We start from the raw sequence: 20,993 nt of genomic DNA, 5'->3' as shown, positions 1-20,993 counted from the left end.
TGGCAGGTTTCCACAGATCAGTGCACCTAGCTAGCCAAGGTCTCCTGGCCCACAGTGGGGATGGGGAAGTTGCAACGGTCCTATGGTGTAAGGGTGGGTGCATTGTCAAGCATCACATTTTGTTCATTTGAGTGCTACAACTCTGGGAAGTTGGAATTTCGGGCAAGGATTTTAAGTCCCTTTGTTCACTGCCATTGTAATTTCAAATGGTCGCTGAATGAGCGGTCATAAGTCAAGGACTATATTGGAATGATTTGAGAGGGAGAATAGGGAAAAGCTGGTCCATATCATCCTCTTTTCCTCAGTAGCTCCCAGCATGGTATATCCCATCAGTCTATCCAGCCCTAATCTTCCCAGCACTTTCCCTTCCTTCTCCTGTCAGCCATTGCTACAGTTTTTGATGTGCAATATATGTGGATGACTTTCCTTCCATCCCTTTCTTGCCTCCCCTGAGCTGTTCTTGATTTTACATTCATGGCATATCCCACTGGATAATCCAGCACCTGATTTTTCCAGTGCTTTCCTCATAGCTATCCCCAACAACATTGCATTGTATCTTCCATTGGCCTAGCCTGCTCTTCCCTCCCCTTTATAACTGGATACCTATCCAACTTCCTTTCTTGCAGACTTTCTGCACATCTAGTAACATTTGGCATGTTTGTGAAATAATGCCATCTTGAAGGAGCCCAGAGAGGTCCGCTGTCTGTAGCTGTGCCAACTTTTGGATTAATATAATCTGCACTAAAAGAGGCACAAATATAGCCATCAGTAATAAATACATTGATTTAATTTAATACATTGATTCAAGGAAACAATAGTACAAAACAACGGAATAAGTGGGATCACAGGTCTCTATGCCATATGTCAATCAAGGTCTTCAAGTCTCTCCTTAAAAGGCAATAGTCCCAGAGCTATGCAGACTTCAGTATTCCAAAGGCTGGTGCAACTACAGACAAGGGGCCTCTCTGGGTCCTTCAAGATGGCATTACTTCACTGATGAGATCTAGAGAATACTTTCCAAAACTCACTAGATGTGCAGAAACATCCAAGAAAAAAAGTTGTATAAGTATCTAGGTTCTAAAGAGGGCTTGGATATAGGCAAGAACCAGAGCTTTGAACTGCATTGGTAATCAGTGTCACTTGCACAGCCCAAATGTCACATGGATAAAACAAGATACGAATGTATCTTTTTTTCACAATGCGTTATGAATAAACTGAACTTCCTGAGAAATCTTCAAAGGCAACCCCATATAGAGCACGTACAAGAGGTGACTACGGTTTGAGTGACTGTGAAAATGGATATAATGGACATAATTGTCACATGCGATGTATCTGTTTAAAACCTTCCTGGCCACAGCTGCTATTTGCTGATTGAACAAAAACCAGAAATCCAGGAGCCGCCCTTCCTCCCTCCCCCTCCCCCCACCCAATACAAGTTTTACCTGGGATAGTACAGTTCCACTGAAAATTTATTGGGAGATCACTGGAAACACCACTGAATTTTCTTAGGGATGAGCCTTTTCTTACCTATCCAGACCCCTCTGGATCCAAACTTCAGAACATCTTCACAGCTTTCTTGAGTGTAATTTCCATAAATTAAAAAACAGGCTACAGTATAATGTCTGTTAAGAATTTATTTATTTAATTAAATGACAGGACATAGGAATTGTGTGGTGCTCCTGTTTTAGCTAGGCAGCTGCATCTGCATGCTCTTTTAGGATGTATCATTTCATTACCACCTAGTGGGGTTTCCCCAACCCCAACATCTCTGGAGAGTTAATATTCAGTAGTCATCAAGTTTGTTCAAACCTTTTTTGGATGGGTGAGTGGGACAATTTTTTCCTCTGGAGATTTGTTTTCCCTTGTTTGTAGAAACCAAAGCATGATAGATCTTTGATCAATAATTCAGCCCTGTTCTCTCTCTCTCTCTCTCTCTCTCTCTCTCTCTCTCTCTCTCTCTCTCTCTCTCTCTCTCTCTCTGTGTCTGTGTGTGTGTATGCGTGTGTGTGTGTGTGTATACATATACGTATATGTATACATATATGAGATAGATTAGTAGAAGGCTTTACATCTTAAATTGCTTCCAAATTACAAGTAATGACCTTAGTTGCTTTGTAAACTATAAATTCTGAATGACTTTTGATAATGCAAATAGAAAAACCACAATCATTTAACTTTCCTAAAAAATCAAGTTGGTTATTTTCCACACTAAAATAAATTGGCTTTTCTATCACACAGACATTTTTGCTTTTCAGTGTAATCCTTGAAGTTCCTCAGTGCACACAGCATTTCTTGTAAGGAGGTCCTACATTATTTACTTTGGCAGTAAAACATATTCAAAAATTTGCATGATGTTGACTTGAACAAGGAATCTTTGACTTACTTAGAACTAAAATAGCATTTCCTAGAAATGGGAATTGATTGATTTTGTTTCAACTTTTTGTGGCATGTAACAAAACGATCATTTTTTAGGGTTTTTTTTTTGTTTTTTGTTTTGTTTTTTGGAAATTGCCTTAGATTTTGTGAAAAAATCTGATAGTGGCATTGAGATTTAATAATAATAATAATAATAATAATAATAATAATAATAATAATAATAAAGTTGGAATGGACCTTGGAGATCATCTAGTTCAACCCCCTGCTCAGGCAGGAAACCCTATACCATTTCAGACAAATGGCTGTCCAGTCTCTTCTTAAAAACTTCCAGTGTTGGAGCATTCACCACTTCTGGAGGCAGGTTGTTCCACTGGTTAATTGTTCTAACTATGAGGAAGTTTCTCCTTAGTTCTAAGTTGCTTCTCTCTTTGGTTAATTTCTATCCATTGTTATGGTTGATCATCCATTTAATTACATTATTAATACAAATGATTTCTTGTGTTCCTTTTTCAAAATATTTATGAAATATATTTCAAATGATTGGTAGATTTCTAGGCATATTAGTCAGATTCTTGTACTACTTTTATACACGCAAAGCAATGTCTTATAGCAGGGGTCCTCAATCTCTGAGCCACGAACCAGTACCAGACTGCACCTGCCATTAACCGGGCCAGGCAAACAAGCAAAACGCCATGTGCGCACATGTGAGATCTAGACAGTGGATGAAACTATGTTCCCCCAGTCTGTGGAAAAAACGCCCTCCACAAAACTGGTCCTTAGCATCCAAAAGGTTGGTCACCCCTGTCTTATAGCATTTTATTCTGAGGAGAATTTCATTCAGATATACTATTTCACATACTTGGGGTCTTATAGTTATTCAGAAATAAGCTGTATTTACAGCAATCAGCAAACTGATTAGAAAGTTAAGCATTTAAGAAAATACACAATAAAAATACTCAAGACAGGCTTAATAGAGCAGTATTTTAATATTTTTGGTGTTAAGCTAAATATACTTATTCTGAATGTCCAAAATATCCATGCTTTAATATAGAATGCACATTTGGTAAAAGATAGAACATTTTGTCAACTAAAGACAAATCAAAACTTTTCTGAGTAAACAGATCACTATTTTGGCTTTGTTCTGCCATAAGCCTACTAGATGTTTGAGGTGCAGAGGCTGTTCTGTGGTAATCATCTTTTTAACTTCTCAAATCTGAGTTCTTCCTTCAGTCCAAGTATGCATTTTGGGAACCAGTACATTATATTCTTTGCTATATATAGCGCTGCTGTTGTGGCGTTAGATAAGATTGTGACTCAGTGGTGAGATTATTGCCAAATGGATACCAATAACTGTGTTGCAAAGGGCCTAATGTCTCTCAGTTGTTCAGATTTTTGCTTCTGTAAAACATTCCCTGAAGCTGATTAACTTTTTTAAATGTGGTACTAATATAATGATGCCACATCATTCAAAAAGAATGTTGTTAGAAAAGAATTAACAGGAATTTTCAATCAGAGCACAATGAGACACATTGTTCATAAACAGCAGTGAAAATACTTCAGACAGACAAAGAAAGTGGAAGGGCAATTTGTAACCCGATATCTCATACCGTGTATAGAAAGAATATGGGAAGATTTTTCAAAGCACATTTATCATTAATTTCTTAATTAAAATAATAATGTATTAAAATATGCATACCAAAATGCATAATATATGGGAAATAACAAATCTTATGACATCTTGGGTCTAGACAGGTAATAGACAAGAAAGGAAGTTACAGTGCTCAAAACCATAGTGAGCATCCTTTATGCTTATTTTTCAGGGAATATGTATGTTGTGTTGACTGTTGGGAGGTCTTCTGTCTATGAAAAATAAGTCATTTTTCTTTTCTCCAAATTGTTCTGTTGTTAATCTTTTTTTCTCAGAGTTTCACATATGTTTCTCTCTATGCCATGTGTAAATTGCAAATGAAGTTAATTGTAAATGAAGTTAATTTAAACGTCTCAAAGTTTGGTTTTGACCGTAAGCAATGCAAAATGCAAGACCTCTTATAGCAGACATGTCAAACACAAGGCCCGGGGGCCGGATCCGGCCCGAGAAGCCATCCTGGAAACAGTGAGGGAACGGCCCCCACTGCCTTGGCCCTGGCCCAGAGACCCTCCTTCTGCCAGAGACCCTCAGATCTGTCCCACTCCTGCCCAGGCCCCCATAGGCACCCTTGAGGCGAACAATGTAGAGCTGGCCACGCCCACCCTGGCCATACCCACCCGGCCCCCTGAGGGCAACCACAATGCTGATGTGGCCCTCAATGGAATTGAGTTTGACACCCCTGTCTTATAGGAAATAGTTCTGAGAGCCGGAATTTCTAGGAGAATAGCTCAGGGTAGTATGATTGCTTTTTGCTCTATTTGTCGTCCCAAATCCATCATTGAATAAGCTGAAGTTCCTGTCTTTTTTAAATTATCTTTTCTGAAAATGTAGAAAATCAGGTTTGGCATTGTTTAATTCAGCTCAATATTTGGGTTTTGTGTTTCTCCCTTCTGGAAAGGGATAGAATTATAGAAAATGACATGCACATAATTGTATAATTACTACACAGATATTCTTTGTTTTTCTTTCAAACAGAGTGACCGTCTTCTTATTAAAGGAGGACGAATTGTCAATGATGACCAGTCATTCCATGCTGACATTTACATGGAGGATGGTCTTATAAAGTAAGTATTATGTTTCCAAAGCTTGTTTTTTAAAAAAATCATCCGTTGAAGAGAGAAATCCAGCAATCCTTTCTTACCAGCTTCTGTTTGGGTTTTGCCTGAACATCCTAGATCATGTACTGTTACTTCATACTTATTGGATTTAAACTCTCATAATATTGAACGATTCTTTGGTAAAGAGAACAGAGGACATGATTAATTTATGTCAGGATTGTGACTTGCCTTTTCATTACAAATTGAAGGGGATTTTTTAAGCAAGGCTACAATATCGGGTAGTTTTTATCTCACTGCTGTCTGTGGCTGCCAAGTCATAATAATCACTTGTAATGGTTAAAGGCTGGTTTTCTCGGTCTATGAATATATGTAATTGGGATTAAAGCCCAATATCATGGAGTTTACATTATGGAATGTTTTACATCTAAGGTCCTGTCATGTTTTCTATGTAATTTATTAACTGCTGGTTTGTCACAAGACCATGTATTGTTGTGCCATAAACAAAATACTTTGTAATTTACAAATAATTTTTCAGGTGCTTCGAATATTGACATATTTGCCATGTAGTATTTAAAACATTCTAAAATGACACCTTGGAAGTAAGAACTACTTCCAAAAGTGAAAGCAACTTCATTGTGAACTGAAAGTCAAAGTTGCTAATGGCATAATGTATTGGATCATTAAAAAAACACAGAATTTCAGTTGAAGCAATTTAATCTGAACTGTATCTTCAAAAATTGGCTCCATTTATAATAAAGATTCTTATATTAGTTGAATTAATTGAAAAGTGCTTTTAAAAGTAGCCCCGTGTACCCCCATTCTCTCCATATTAAGATAGATTGTAGTAGTCTTCTAAAATTCTGTCATTCAGAATACACAAATTATAGTTCAATTTTGATATCCCTATTTTCAGCAAAATTTTTCGTTTCACAGATTTTAGTGAGAAAAATTGTATTTTTATTGCAAATGTAGTATAAGGAATGCTGTTGTACGTGGTCAAGTCTTAGTCAAATGTCAGGAAAAGGCTTTTGTTTACTTAGTAATCTTTTTCAAGTATGTAGAATTGCAAAACTTTAGCAAAACTTTGGGACAAAGTTAGCAGTTGTATCATTATCTAGACCCGTACCAATCGGGTTTCAGGCCCGGGCACAGCACGGAGACGGCATTGGTCGCGCTGGTGAATGATCTCTGGAGGGCTCGGGACAGGGAATATTCCTCTGTTCTAGTCCTATTAGACCTCTCGGCGGCTTTCGATACCATCGACCATGGTATCTTGCTGCGGCGTCTCAGGGGACTGGGAGTGGGAGGCACAGTCTTACAGTGGTTCTCCTCCTATCTCCAGGGACGCTCGCAGTCGGTGTTGGCAGGAGGGCAGAGGTCGACCACGAGGTCTCTCGTTTGTGGAGTTCCTCAGGGGTCAGTCCTCTCGCCTCTCCTGTTCAACATCTACATGAAACCGCTGGGTGAGATCATTCGTGGTTTTGGAGTTGGGTATCATCAGTACGCTGATGATACCCAACTTTTCCTTTCGACCCCAAACCACCCCAGTGATGCCCTCAACGTGATGTCCCGTTGCCTGGAGGTGGTTCGGGTCTGGATGGGGAGGAACAGACTCCAACTCAACCCCGACAAGACTGAGTGACTTTGCATACCTTCATCCCGGGTTTATTCGGACATTCCACCTCTTGCTATGGGGGGTGAACTATTACCCCCCGTAGATAGGGCTCGCAACTTGGGAGTCCTCCTAGATTCACGGCTCACCTTGGAAGACCATATAGGAGCTGTGACTAGGGGGCTTTCGCCCAGGTTCGCCTGGTGCGCCAGTTGCGGCCCTATCTTAGCCGGGATGATTTATGCACGGTTACTCATGCACTCGTGGCCTCTCGTCTGGACTACTGCAACGCTCTCTACATGGGGCTGCCCTTGAGGACCACCCGGAAGCTCCAACTGGTACAGAATGCAGCCGCGAGAGTTGTGTTGGGAGTCTCCCGATACTCCCACGTTACACCTCTGCTCCGTGAGCTGCATTGGTTGCCAGTTGTCTTCCGGGTGAGATTCAAGGTACTGGTGATGGTGTTCAAAGCCCTCCATGGCATGGGGCCGGAGTACCTCAGGGAACATCTGCTGCCGGCATCAAGCTCCCTGCGCCCTGTGCGTTCCCACAGAGAGGGCCTCCTCAGGGTGCCACCGATCAGAGAATGTCGATTGGTGGCCCCCAGGGGGAGATCCTTCTCTGTGGGCGCTCCGGAGCTGTGGAATCAGCTACCGGTAGAGCTCCGGATGGCGCCCGATCTTCGCTCCTTTCGTCGCGATCTCAAGACGTTTTTGTTTGTGCAAGCCGGCCTAGCCTGATGGGGATTGGTGGGGTTGTTTTATTTATTTTTTTTGGATTCGTAATTTTATCTTGGGGTTTTATTATTGTATACCAATTGTTTTAACTTGGGCAATCATTTAATCTCTTTTTAATATTTGTATTTAGTATTTTACTTTGCCCTGTGAACCGCCCTGAGTCCTCAGGGAGAAGGGCGGTATAGAAATATTATTAAATTAAATTAAATTAAATTTATCTTTGAGAATATAGTCTTTAAAAACTTCAAAATTGTTTCTGTATGTTGGAGATGTGGCTGTTATAGAAAGTGTCTTTAACTGCATTCTCCTGGGTTTTCTTCACCTCTTTCTAGGTAATATTTATTTTTAAACTATAAAATATCTCATTTTAAAGTTGTCTTCAGTTGAAAATAGCGGATACTAATGTAAAGTAATACATACACAGAATGGTTGAATTTACTAGCCTAATATTTAGTGGAGGATCATTAACTTTTAGAGAATTTCAGCAAAGTAGGGTCATACTTAGATTAGAGATGCCGTAATTAACATCCCTGCTCAGCTTTTGAATGAGTTGTTTCTCCCTCTCTGTTTCACTTCATCTCAGATCGAATATAAAGGAGCATTATGCAAATTAAGTAGCCTGTAGTAGCTTTTTCTCTGTATTGAGAAGTATTATGCTACTTTCTATTGGACAGAGATAATTCAAGAATTATGACAGCAATTTTGACCAGAATTTCTGTTGCCAAGTAGTGGAATCATAGAGCATAAAGTACAGTCCCAAAGTCGCAAGTCGTGATCATGTGACTGCATGTGGTGCTGGGATAGCTGGAACTTTAAAGAACCAGTTGTAACCACCATTCAGTTAGTGCTACTGTAACTTCGTACAGTCACTTCATACAATCAGTGATTAACTGAGTACTATCTGTAAAGGAATAACAGGGCTAGAGACTAACTGTTGTGGTAAGCTATCTTGTGAGTTTACACAAACAGTTGGGGGTGTACATTTAATAATAAATGTAAAAATAAATATTTGATACAAACTGAGGCAAATAAAAAATACATGAGAAAACGATGCTTAAATTCTACTGAGGGTTTTCATTTTTCATTATAAATGGATGTGCCTTTCAAACTATTTTGGTTTGGTGTTGTGTTTTGTTTTTTCAATCAGGCAAATTGGTGACAACTTAATAGTTCCTGGAGGAGTGAAGACTATAGAAGCCAATGGGAGGATGGTTATCCCTGGTGGAATTGATGTCCACACTCACTTGCAGATGCCATACAAAGGAATGACAGCGGTGGATGACTTCTTCCAGGGGACAAAAGCAGCCCTAGCGGGTGGGACTACCATGATCAGTAAGTGCAAGGAGGATTTTTCTATTCATTTCCAATGTTGTTGTTGTTGATGATGATGATGATTCAAGTTAAATTTCTAGTGTATAATATGGACTTGTAACGCTTTTTATGATCAGGTATGCTTTCTCCATGGGAAAGAATTTTCTGAAAGCTACTTCAGAAGTCTAGGAACTGGCCCTTATCTTCAGTTGTTACAGTATTCAGACATGTATGTGGCCATCCTTTAAAATAAACTGCGGTTTCCCCCTAGATATTTTACATAATACATTATAATGTATATTTTATATGCATAATGTATACACATACAATACATAATGTCTAGCTTTAGTAGCATTTATATATAGACCCTCAAATTTTTCACCAAAATGCCCCATCTGTGAATAAGGTCTCAAAGTTTTGATATGCATTTTTTACAATTAGCTTGCTTGCAAGTGGCGCAGTTTTCATGGTATTTTAATTAAAAATTTAAGAGGTGGTTTGTCTTGAATGGGGTTATCCTTGAGCATATACAGGTACTTTAAAAAAAGTATTATTGTATACTATATACTCAAGGATACTCCTATTGGTACATAGCCAAAATCTATTTTTGGTACCTAAAATTTTCAACTTATCTGCAAGTATATCAAGTTCATTCAGAGAAAGGGAACACAAATGCTATAGAAAGCTTAGTCTTTCTGAGATGTTTGGTGACCTTGTGTCTTCCATATGTTTCATGACCTGAATTTCCAAGTTGAAAAAAACACTGATTTGGAATACTTGATTTTTGTGCTTGAAAAGTGAAAGGTATGGATATTTTGTTTAAAATCCATAAGGAAAACCTTACATAGCTCAGAATAATTGTTTCTGCCCATGCATAGATTTCAGTTGCTATGGTCCCTAACAAATACTAAATGCCTGCAGAACGAATTAGGAACTTGGCCAGATATGTCTCAGAACAGGACTCTCCCAGCCTACCTCTGAAACAAACAAAGCAAACTAAAATGGAAGAGAAATTCTTGAGTCAAATTTTAAATCATTTTACCACCAGTGAAGCTTAGTCCACAGCTTAATCTTCTTGCTGAAGCCTTTCGACTTACTGAATAAAAAAAAATCAGGATACATTTCAATTATAAACAGTTAATGTGATAGTGTACTTCTTGGTCTGCCATTTCTAATGCTTGCTGAAGTGTCTACCGTATGAATAGTCTGGAATGAAAATTGAAGACTACACCAATCATAGCAAAAAGTATTTACATTGCATCTTAGGAAGCTACCCATCTCAACAAAAACCTACTGGAAGCATTTAGAATATTTCTAAAAAGGTAAAGGTAAAGGTTCCCCCGCACGTGTGTGCTAGTCGTTTCCGACTCTAGGGGCCGGTGCTCATCTCCGTTTCAAAGCCGAAGAGCCAGCGCTTGTCCGAGGACGTCTCCGTGGTCATGTGGCCGGCATGACTAGACGCCAAAGGCGCACGGAACGCTGTTACCTTCCCACCGGAGTGGTCCCTATTTTTCTACTTGCATTTTTACGTGCTTTCTAACTGCTAGGTGGGCAGAAGCTGGGACGAGTAACAGGCGCTCACTCTGTTACGTGGCACTCGGGATTCGATCCGCCAAACTGCCGACCTTCTGATCGACAAGCTCAGCGTCCTAACCCACTGAGCCACCGCGTCCCTTGTAGAATATTTCTAGACAATGTTAAATCAAGGCCTTGTTTTTTTAATCCCTATCCAGCAAGTTTATTTTATGTGAGAGATTACAAGGAATAAGATACATTTTTGGCTCATTTGCTGCATAAAAACTAATAAATATGAAAAATGAAAAGATTAAATCTTGCACAGTTCTAAAATGTTTCTAACTTCAAATATTTTCCCCTTTCTTAGATTAGCAAGTTCATGAGTTTCATTGAATTGACCTAAACATTTTTTTTATTTTTATACAACACTTTCCCTTACAAGAATTGACTACTAAAATAATACCTCTTCTGTTCTTTGGACAGCAAAGCAATATTCTAAATAAGACACTGAAGCCATAAAAATTTAATTAGCTGATCTCAGTAGTACTTAGAATTTGTTTTTTACCCTCAAGCCAGACAGAATAGTTTAATCATTGTGAATAAAGATGGTCTATAATAAAAGGACATTTGATCTGGGATACTGAGGACATAGTTGTTTAGCAGACAAACTCCTAATAGGAGGAGTTCTTGATTCTGTTCTTGATTCTCTACTAGAGCTTACTCTTTTTTCACAGTTGACCATGTTGTACCTGATCCTGAATCAAGCCTGGTAGAAGCTTATGAGAAATGGCGAGAATGGGGCGATGGGAAGGCTTGCTGTGACTATTCATTGCATGTGGACATCACTCACTGGAATGACAGCGTCAAGCAGGAAGTGCAGACACTCATCAAAGAAAAAGGTTTGTTAGTACCAAGATCTCTCTCGGCTTTTCTCATTCTAATTACTATTCTGTTTGAGTAATAGATTATACAACAATGAACCTAAACTAATGCTCTGAGATTTAGCAATTCCAGTCAGTTTTCTTATTGCTTTCACTGAGTGAAACTTAATTGCTATTTGTTAGTATGCATGTCTATGCAAAATAACTTTTGCAACAATTTTTTTTAGCTCATTTGTCATTCTTCAAGGAAAGTATATTTAGTTCATTGTAATAAGAGTTAAAATATTGTTCTGGATGTGTCACTTAGGGACCAAAACCTTGCAATTCAGATTTAGTTGCAACTAAATCTGAATTGCAAGAATGCAGTTTCTTCATTTAAAAAAAATAAAGCTATTTTTCATTGTGTATTTAGCTTCATAGTATATGAAGTGTAAAAAATTATTTACAAAGAGTAATATCAATTGTTTAGTATTGCAGATGCATTACCCTATCACTCTTTACATTCTTTCTTCCAAATCACTATATCTTTCCATAAACAGCTTTGTAAATGGTAACCACAAGATTTTTTTCATTTGGTTATTAAAAATTTAATTTAATGACTAATTCTACTATTGGGTAATTTTGATTAGTTGATTGGCTGAATTGTTTATTTTAAATTACAATTTCTGGCTTACCTGGAATTACTACACTGGAAACTATTATAAGTCTGTTTTATCTCTTCCCTAATTGTCTGAGGAGAACAAAACTGAGAACATAAGGACCCAGTGCTTTGGAGAGCATTCTTGAGCAACCTATGAGCTAAATTATTGTCATCAAGTCAGACCAGACTCTTAACAATCTTTCCCAGAATGCTCTTTCAACAACATGGTTCTTCAGGGCTACCAATAATACACCCATCACCACTGTTCTTTCTTTTCTCTTTTCTTCCCTTTCCCAGCATGATGAACTTCTCAAAGGAACCGATTCTTTGCATAAACATAAATTATAGTTTACCATAATATACAAAACTGGATAATGGGTATTATTTCTGTAATCTTAAGAGAAATAATAAATTGAGGAGCAGTGGATTCAGCAACACCCTTGTTGTTTTCCAGACTGTGGGCAATATCTTTTGATTACATTTAAGATATTTTTGCAAAAGACTTTCATCCCAGTCAGTGTGCAGAATATTTTTGTATTACTTCTTTGTCAATACTTATTTTGTATAATCTTTCATTGTTTTAGGAGTTAACTCTTTCCTGGTTTACATGGCCTATAAGGATTTGTACCAGATGTCAAACACAGAGGTAAGAAATTGGTTATTGTACTATAATATACAATAAAAAATAAAAAATGTATAAAATATTGAATATTTATCTAATGAAAATTATTGAGATTTTAATGTATTTTAATTTGGAAGGGTGTATGTTATCTTAGTGAACCCATGTAAAATTAAAAACGAGAAATGGAACTAGAAATAAACGAAAAGGAACTCACAGTATGATGTATATAATCATGGAACACCCATGGGATGTTAGTAGCTTGATAAAAATCAGATATATTACTGGCTATTAGAAATCATATACCCAAGACTTCTGGTTTTGCGCCTTAGCGCGCGGCCAAGGAATTGCGGAGCTCTGCACCACACGGCTAGTTTCGCCCTGCCAGGGGACCCTAAATGGGTCTAAAGTCGCCCCAGAGAGGTGACAAAGAAAGAGGGGACTCCAGAAGACGGTAGAGGACAGGAAGGCCTGGAGGAACGTTGTCCATAGGGTCGCGATGAGTCGGACACGACTTCGCAGCTAACAACATAGCTGCATTGGCCAGAAATAACAAAAAACACCTGGGAACAAAACATTGGGCTATCTCACAGGTCGGCAACCTGTGGCTCCCAGCCATTTGCAGAGAGAGAGACAAAGAGAGGCACTTGTGCTTCCCCCCCCCCTCTCTCTCTCTCTCTCTCTCTCTCTCTCTGTGTGTGTGTGTGTGTGTGTGTGTGTGTGTGTGTGTGTGTAACTCACGCTCTTCTCCGAGAAGCTGACAAGCTTATTGGGTGGGGCTCCTGCCTTTGCTGGATCTCCACAGGAAGCAGCAGCTCTCAAGGGCAGGAGAGCCAGCCCAATAAGAATGTGGGTCAGCTTGTCCAGAACAACGTGAAGCCAGCTTGCCAGGTGAGCAGAAGATCGGAAAGAGAGAGGGGGGTAGGGAGGGAGAGAAATGGAGGGGGAAAGAGAGAGAGCTCATGCACAGCAGCCTCTATTCCTTTTTAATTAAACTCTTCAATCAAGTTCAACCCCCCCCTTTGTGTGCGCACGAGATTGTTTTGCGGCTCCCAGTGTTTTTTTTCCTCTGGGAAACGGGTCCAAGTACCTCTGAGTGTTTAAGGTTGCGGACCCCTGGGCTATCTACTACAGAGTGAAACTGCTGACCTTCTGGGATTATAAACACTCTGAGTTGCATTTTTAAGTTTAAGAACTGTTTGCAGAGAAAGGGAAACCTTGGCCTTTGGCTAATCTTTTAAAGGGGAAGTTATTGAAAGCTTTCACTGGCTGGTAGTCATAAGACCCCTGAAAAGAAAAACTGTTACAAAATACTGTTTTCAGTGGTGCTTTGATAATTGGAAATGTATTGGATTACAAAACCATATATAAAGATAAGCACTACATAAGATTTCCTTGTTTGGACTTTTAAAATGGGCTTGTTTGATAAAACTAATTAAAGAGACTATGGTACCAGTGAAAAACTACTTAGAGAAGGGAGACAAACATGATGTTGTATGTTTATCTAAAAGTGACAGAAAATCACACCTAACATCTCCTCCTGAAGACCCCAGCTTGGAACATCAGACATCTGCAGGAACAATGACTCAAGACAAAGCAAATACATTCCAGGATAAAATATATGCAGTGCTGCGACAGATTCAAAATGACAATTGTCTCAAATCATAATGAAATTAAAAACAACTCTGATAACATAAATGAACATATCTCTAACCTAAACTCACAATTAAACAACACTCAAAAAACAACGATAAAGAATTAACAAATAAATCAGACAATAGAATATAAACCAGAGGAAAATTACTTAAATATAAAAGCTACAAATGAAGACAACTACAACTTAATACACATAAAAGAAAATTGCAAAAAATTTCTACAACAAAGGAAATAAAGTTATTTTATCTTCCAGGACTTCAAAACAAACTTGAGGACAAAAAAGATTTAATAAAATGGATTATAGAGCTGTCAGGAAAATCATTAAAGCGTGGGAGACAAAAAACAAATATTCTGCTTAATTTGTCTTTTTTATTCCCAACAATATCTACAAAAATACAATCTGGCAAGCTAAACCTACTGATCTGGAAAGTGATCTGGCAAAAGAAGATTAGAATTAGATTTAAGAGATGTGATTCAATTTATCAAATGGAATAATATATGACTAAACACCTGTTTGAATACGGTTAAAAATATAAAATTTGGATATAAAGAGCCCCTATAGTAAGATTGCCAGATGGTGCACTATATGATTAAATACTTCTTTGAACATGGTCAAAAGAATAGACAAAGCTTGGACATAAAGGGGTCTTATAGTAAGAGGGTTAAGATTTATAAGTAGTATAATACTTTTATAATATATGAAAGGTAAAAATATTGAGATGGTGTGTGTGAATGAAAAGTTTGGATATTTAAAGGTAATGAATTTAGAGAAAATTATGACTGATAAGAGAGGTTTCAGTACCGAGGGGAAATTAAGCTTAAATAAGAATCTTGAAAACAGGACATATAATGACTTAATAAGATGACTTCTATAAATACAATTGAAACATAAGCTGATTAGAAAAGATGTTATGTGTTGATGTTGTTATATGTATGAATTTTAGAAAAATGTTTATACCCAACTTTGTATGTATTGAAAGTATTAAGAATTATATTTGTTTAATGTAGACAAAAGGAGAACATTACTGGAAGAAGAGAGGATCAAGGAAATATATTATCAACTAACATATTGATCAACTATAGAAATTAATTATTATTGATTGTTTTTAAATATATGAACCCAGACAACATATTGTTCACTAAGCACTAAAGATTGTTATTGTAAAAAATTAATAAAATATATTTTTAAAAAATCATATTCCCATATTTAAAGGACAACCAAACTTTATCAGAGTGCAATAGTTCCAATTATTTAACTTTCCTTAATAAAAATATGATGCATGCCAAAGTTGTGTTGTTGTTGTAAGGCAGATTTTTAAATGTTTAATAGGCAGGTTTCTGGCCATATAATAAGAGTGAGCTGTAAGATGTAACCACAGGTACTTCTACGTTCAGTAGAAACTGCACTCTCAGCAAATGAGTTTTGATGATAAGTTGCAGTGTTATATGGTTATTTGTATATTTTGTAAGTAACTTTAAAGCTTTTAAAAGAGGCACTTGATAAGCATAGTAAATCAAAAAAGATGAAGCTCCAAGCTCCATTAATTAGGGACATAGGAACAGAGAACTGAGTTTCAAGGACCAATTTTAAGTACTATTGTTGGTTTTTGTGCTACACGCCATACTCGGTCCTAAACAAATAGTAATCCCAATGAGTTAATCAACTTGTTACTAATTCTTTTTATGTTTTTCAGAACATCTAATTATGAAGCAGATGCTGGACATAATATAATTATAATTAGAAATTGTAAGCTTTAGCCAGTAGTGCATTGGATAAACATCAGGTTTTTTTATTACTAGCAGGTATTAAATGATTAACTTATTAAAAGCCCATGGTTTTTAAAAAAATGTGTTTTGAGACATTCTTGTACAGAGATAAATCTTCAGTCTTTTAATACTGGCTTTCTTGTTTTATCCTGTTTTTCAGCTATATGAGATATTTAGTTTCTTAGGAGAACTTGGTGCAGTAGCTCAGGTTCATGCTGAAAATGGGGACATTATTGCCCAGGTAATGTTCTGTCTTTTCTGTGACCAAACAATAGCAAGCAAGCACATGTACATTTGACATGTTATTTCTGTGAATTTTATGCACTATGCTCTATTTTGCTACGGCATACAAAATAAATAAAGCGTGCGTGTGTGTATAAAAATAAAGAAATGGAAATATGTGGGAAAAATAACTTATGGCATATTGTGTAGGCAGTCCTCAAGTTAACAACTATTTGTTTAGTGACTGTTCGAAGTTACAACAACATTGAAAAAAGTGTCTTACAACTGATCCATTTAACAATCCCCACAGCATCCCCTCAGTCACATGATCAAAATTTGGGCCCTGGCAACCAACTTACATTTATGATGGTTACAGCATCCTGGAGTTGTTTGATTCCCATTTGTGATCTTCCCTGCAGTCTTCCAACCAGCAGAGTCAAAGAGGGAAGCTGGATTTGCTTAATGAATTCATTACGTTATATAATAACTGCAGTGGTTCACTTAATTACCATGGCAAACAAGGCTGTAAAATTAGGTGTGACTCACTTAATGGCGGTGGCTCAGTAGGTTAGGACGCTGAGCTTGTCGATCAGATGGTCGGCAGTTTGGCGGGTCGAATCCCGAGTGCCGCATAACAGAGTGAGCGCCTGTTACTTGTCCCAGCTTCTGCCAACCTAGCAGTTCGAAAGCACGTAAAAATGCAAGTAGAAAAATAGGGACCACTACGGTGGGAAGGTAACAGTGTTCCGTGCGCCTTTGGCATCTAGTCATGCCGGCCACATGACCACAGAGACGTCCTCGGACAAGCGCTGGCTCTTCGGCTTTGAAACGGAGATGAGCACCGGCCCCTAGGTGCTGGTGATGACCTATAAAGCCCTAAATGGCTTGGGTCTGGGATATCTGAGGGAACACCTGCTGCCAGCATCAAGTTCCCTTCGTCCTGTGCGCTCCCACAGGGAGGGCCTTCTCAAGGATTGCCGGCGGGCAACACCCAGGGGGAGGGCCTTCTCTGTGGGCGCGCCTTCCCTCTGGAAACAGTTACCCGTAGAGCTTAGGACTGCTCCTCATTTTCGTTCATTCCGCTGGGACCTGAAGACCTGGCTCTTTGAGCTTTCCGGCCAGGACTGAGGATTTTTTTAAAAAAATTTTTTAACTTATTGTAATTGGGTTTTTAATCAGAGTTATAGGGGTTTTAGATTTTAATTAAGGAAAATTTAATCTATTTTAATTGGTATTAATTTTTGTATTGTAATGTTGTTTTAATTGCCTTGTGAACCGCCCTGGTTCCTACGGGAGAATGGCGGTATATAAGTTTAATAAATATAAATATATAAATATAGAGTTGGAAACGACTAGCACGCATGTGCAGGGGAACCTTTACCTTACACTTAATGGCCTCCTTGCTTTGCAGTACAAATTGTGGTCTAAAATCGAGGGCCACCTGAATAGATTTATTTGACAAGTCAAGCGAGTCCTTCAGTCGCAGCTGGACAATATAAATGCTTGAGTTACAGTACGCTTAGATTTAATTTCACATCAGTTTGGCTTCAAATAGCCTTGTTTCAGTAGAGGGTTTCTCACTGCCCATAACTGATAGAGCTGCAGCAGTCTCTTGAGTTCATGTTGTAGGCGTGTCCATTCCCAGTTGCACGAGGCTGGCCATCTCCATATTTTTCAAATAGTAATTAATACTTTGAAATCTTTGTTGCTACACATCAGTCACACTTAGAATGTTGCATTCTACATATGATTTCCTAAAAGCTAAATTGTACAAAAACAAAACAATAGATAATGCTATGTAAAGTTTTAATCATATGCATACTTTAAAATCATTTTTTCTTGTTTTTTTAAAATGTCTTATTTAAATGTTTAAAACTAATACCAGGAGAAAGAAAGGTAGGTGTAAAACAGACATCTGTTTTAAATTATTCCCAATACATTTAGCAATTAAATTAACAATTAAATCAAGAAATAATGAAACTTGTTTCTGATTCAGGTCTCAATGTTCTGTTTTTTTAGGAGCAAGCTAGGATGTTGGAGATGGGAATAACTGGCCCGGAGGGTCATGTGCTAAGTAGACCAGAAGAGGTAATATATTGCTGATGAATGAAAAAATATAGTTTATGCAATTTGTTGGGAGTTATACACACTATACAAATGCATTTTTAAATGCAAATCTACAACTACATGAAGAACTAGATGGTGGAAATTCCTGTTAGAGACATGAATCAGAATATGTCCAAAATAATCCACAGAATCTATATATACTGCACATCCCATTTTCTGTTCATGAAGCTTTAACTTTTTACAGATACCTCTGAACAGTAGAAAGCTTAGATTTGAGAAGCAGGCATTAAAAATTAAGATAATTATTTAAAAAAAACTCCAAGAGCACATGTTTGCAAAAAGAGTTGCTGGAAATTTGCTAAATTCTCAATTCAATCTGTGGTCCATAGTTTATTTAAATCAGTTAGCTTAATTATTATTAATGTATTATTATTTGGATTGTAAATCCCTGTACATTTTAATTTTGTTTGTTTTTTAATTGAGTAAATACTCTTAATGCTGTTTTATTATACTGGCCACTTAATTCTGCTTCATTAAGAAGTATGAAAATTACAATGAATAACAATAAAATATTACATTATGTATCCATAAAGAAATAAAATTTATTGTTAGTAATAGTTTTATCTAACTAGGAAATTAAGAGAATGTTAAATGATAACATACATTTACTATTGATTTTAAAAGAAAAATTACTCCAATAATCTTTTGCTAAACATTTATAGCTAATGTTAAAGATTTGGAGGTAAGGGGAAGAATGAAAATTTAAATAAATTATTTGCTCAGATAATTACCCCAGGTTTATGTGGTACTGTTGCCATTTTAGGGATGCTGAATCTCTTTAAGTAGCATAATTATGCCTGATTCCAATCTTATCTGTGAAACAATTATATTAATTAGCAAATGTCTTTGTTAGTAAAGAGACTGATGGTATGTAAGAAGTGGTTTTGAAATTCAGTCATTGCCTAATAATGCCATGTAGAAAATACACACTTTTGCTTGTGAGAAAGGCTACAAAAATATTATTGTACATTCTTGGGTACATTTAAGATGATAGGGGAAAGGCTATTCCAATTTGTAATAAGTAATTGGAAAGTAGAGTTGAGTGTTCCCTCTGATGCATATAGTGTGCTTGTGTGTGTGTATGTGTGTGTGTGTGTGTGTGTTTGTGTGTGTGTGTGTGTGTGTAAATTTTTTGGCTTGCTAACAAAGAATAAAGGGAGACCGATATGATCATTTCAAACTTATTTGTTCTCATCAGTCAGCCATACCCTTCTGAGATTCGAACCTGGCCCAACTGCGTCTTAAGCAGTTGTTTTAACCCCTAGGCCACAGGCTCTCTCTCTCTCTTTGTTAGCTGGGAAGCAAGGGAGATATGTGTTAAATGTTTGTTAAGCATTCAGAATACACTTGCTTCGTCCCAGACACGGGACAAATCTTATTTCCTGTTTCAGCCTAGCCCAAGGCCATCTACAGGCAGTAGCCACAGCATTTAAAACAACTGCTTAAGACGCCCAGGTTCAAATCTCAGAAGGGTATGGCTGACTGATGAGAACAAATAAGTTTGAAATGATCATATCGGTTTCCCTTTATTCTTTGTTAGCAAGCCAAAAAATTTACACAAATATGAGCTGCCACTGCTGTGGCTACTGCCTGTAGATGGCCTTGGGCTAGGCTGAAACAGGAAATAAGATATATATAAATATAAATACCTGTATGTTCTCAAGTTCTCTAGATTTCCAAGCAAACATCTCACTAATTTAAATAACTAGGCCACATGGTTTATGTCACAGCAGACTTCTTCTGTGCTATTATGTTCTGTATGAGTATGCCTACATACTTAATAAAACAATTGCAGTTGTAGCATTCCACGATGTCCCAGTTGACTGATAACCATGTGTAATAAAACCACCTAGAATTGTTGCAGTCCTTTCTTAGCCTAGGCCAGGGGTAGGCAACCTTGGCTCTTTTATGATTGGTGGACTTCAACTCCCAGAATTCCTGAGCCAGCATTGCTGGCTCAGGAATTCTGGGAGTTGAAGTCCATCAATCATAAAAGAGCCAAGGTTGCCTATCCCCGGCCTAGGAAATAGGCAATGGCAAACCACTTCTGAAATATTGCTAAGAAATTAGTTCAGACATTTGCCAGAAGTCAACATTAACTTTAAGATGCATACACACACACACACAAACACATAAAAGTTGAAAGAAATTTTGTTGTAATAAATCCCAATAAAGTGACTCAGAAAGACACGTATATCATAAAATTGGCTATATAGGCAGCATGTTCAAGTTGTTTTCATCAATGGAATTCCATACTCTGTAAGAGCTTATAGATTTTCTAATACTTCTGAACAGACAGATGCTGAATTCACAGTTTCTCAGCTCCATGGTACAATATACTCAGAATCAAAACAGGACACATAAATATGATTTTCTTGGCAAAGCCTTTTACATTCAATATGAAATGTTTCTAGGCTACATGGCTTGTGTTAGGGAAGGAAACCAAGTTTTCAAGAGAGAAAAACATAGTATTTCATATACAGCTGCATGAGCTATAAGCTAAACTTTTTAATAACCCCACATTCTTTGAAACCTTGAATAATTTATGTGTTTAGGATAGTGTCCTTTCAGGATACTCTTTGTTTGTTTTTCCCTTTTCCTGTGTAACATCATTTAGCCCCGTTCTGCTAAATACTTGGATAGCCAGAAGGCAATTTCCATTGAAGCCAGGCTGACTAGTCAATGATGTAATGTTCCAAAGTTAGCTCACTTGATGAAGTGTTGAAAGTTCCAGCAGTACAGACCAACTGTGTCATGGAAAGCCAAAGTGGCCAACAGGCTAACAGGAAGAGTAGAAAAACCCTTATAATTGCAACAAATATAA

General features: G+C 37.5%; 1 protein-coding gene across 2 annotated transcripts in view; it reads left to right on the top strand.

Moving 5' to 3' along the window:
- DPYSL3 (dihydropyrimidinase like 3) overlaps positions 1 to 20,993 on the top strand; it is a gene marked incomplete at its 5' end in the record, with an annotated part of 65,918 nt that overhangs the window by 31,415 nt on the left and 13,510 nt on the right. For both annotated transcript variants that reach the window (XM_083355371.1, XM_083355372.1), the window contains 6 exons: positions 5,000 to 5,088; positions 8,579 to 8,763; positions 10,992 to 11,156; positions 12,363 to 12,424; positions 15,981 to 16,061; positions 18,062 to 18,130. In XM_083355371.1, coding sequence (XP_083211497.1) covers positions 5,000 to 5,088; positions 8,579 to 8,763; positions 10,992 to 11,156; positions 12,363 to 12,424; positions 15,981 to 16,061; positions 18,062 to 18,130 — 651 coding nt within the window. The remainder of the gene's footprint in view (positions 1 to 4,999; positions 5,089 to 8,578; positions 8,764 to 10,991; positions 11,157 to 12,362; positions 12,425 to 15,980; positions 16,062 to 18,061; positions 18,131 to 20,993) is intronic.

Source organism: Vipera ursinii (assembly GCF_947247035.1).
Source record: "Vipera ursinii genome assembly, chromosome: 2".
NCBI classification, from domain to species: Eukaryota; Metazoa; Chordata; class Lepidosauria; order Squamata; family Viperidae; genus Vipera; species Vipera ursinii.
Note: the sequence above shows the minus strand (reverse complement) of the source record. Positions and strands in the feature narration are given on the sequence as shown.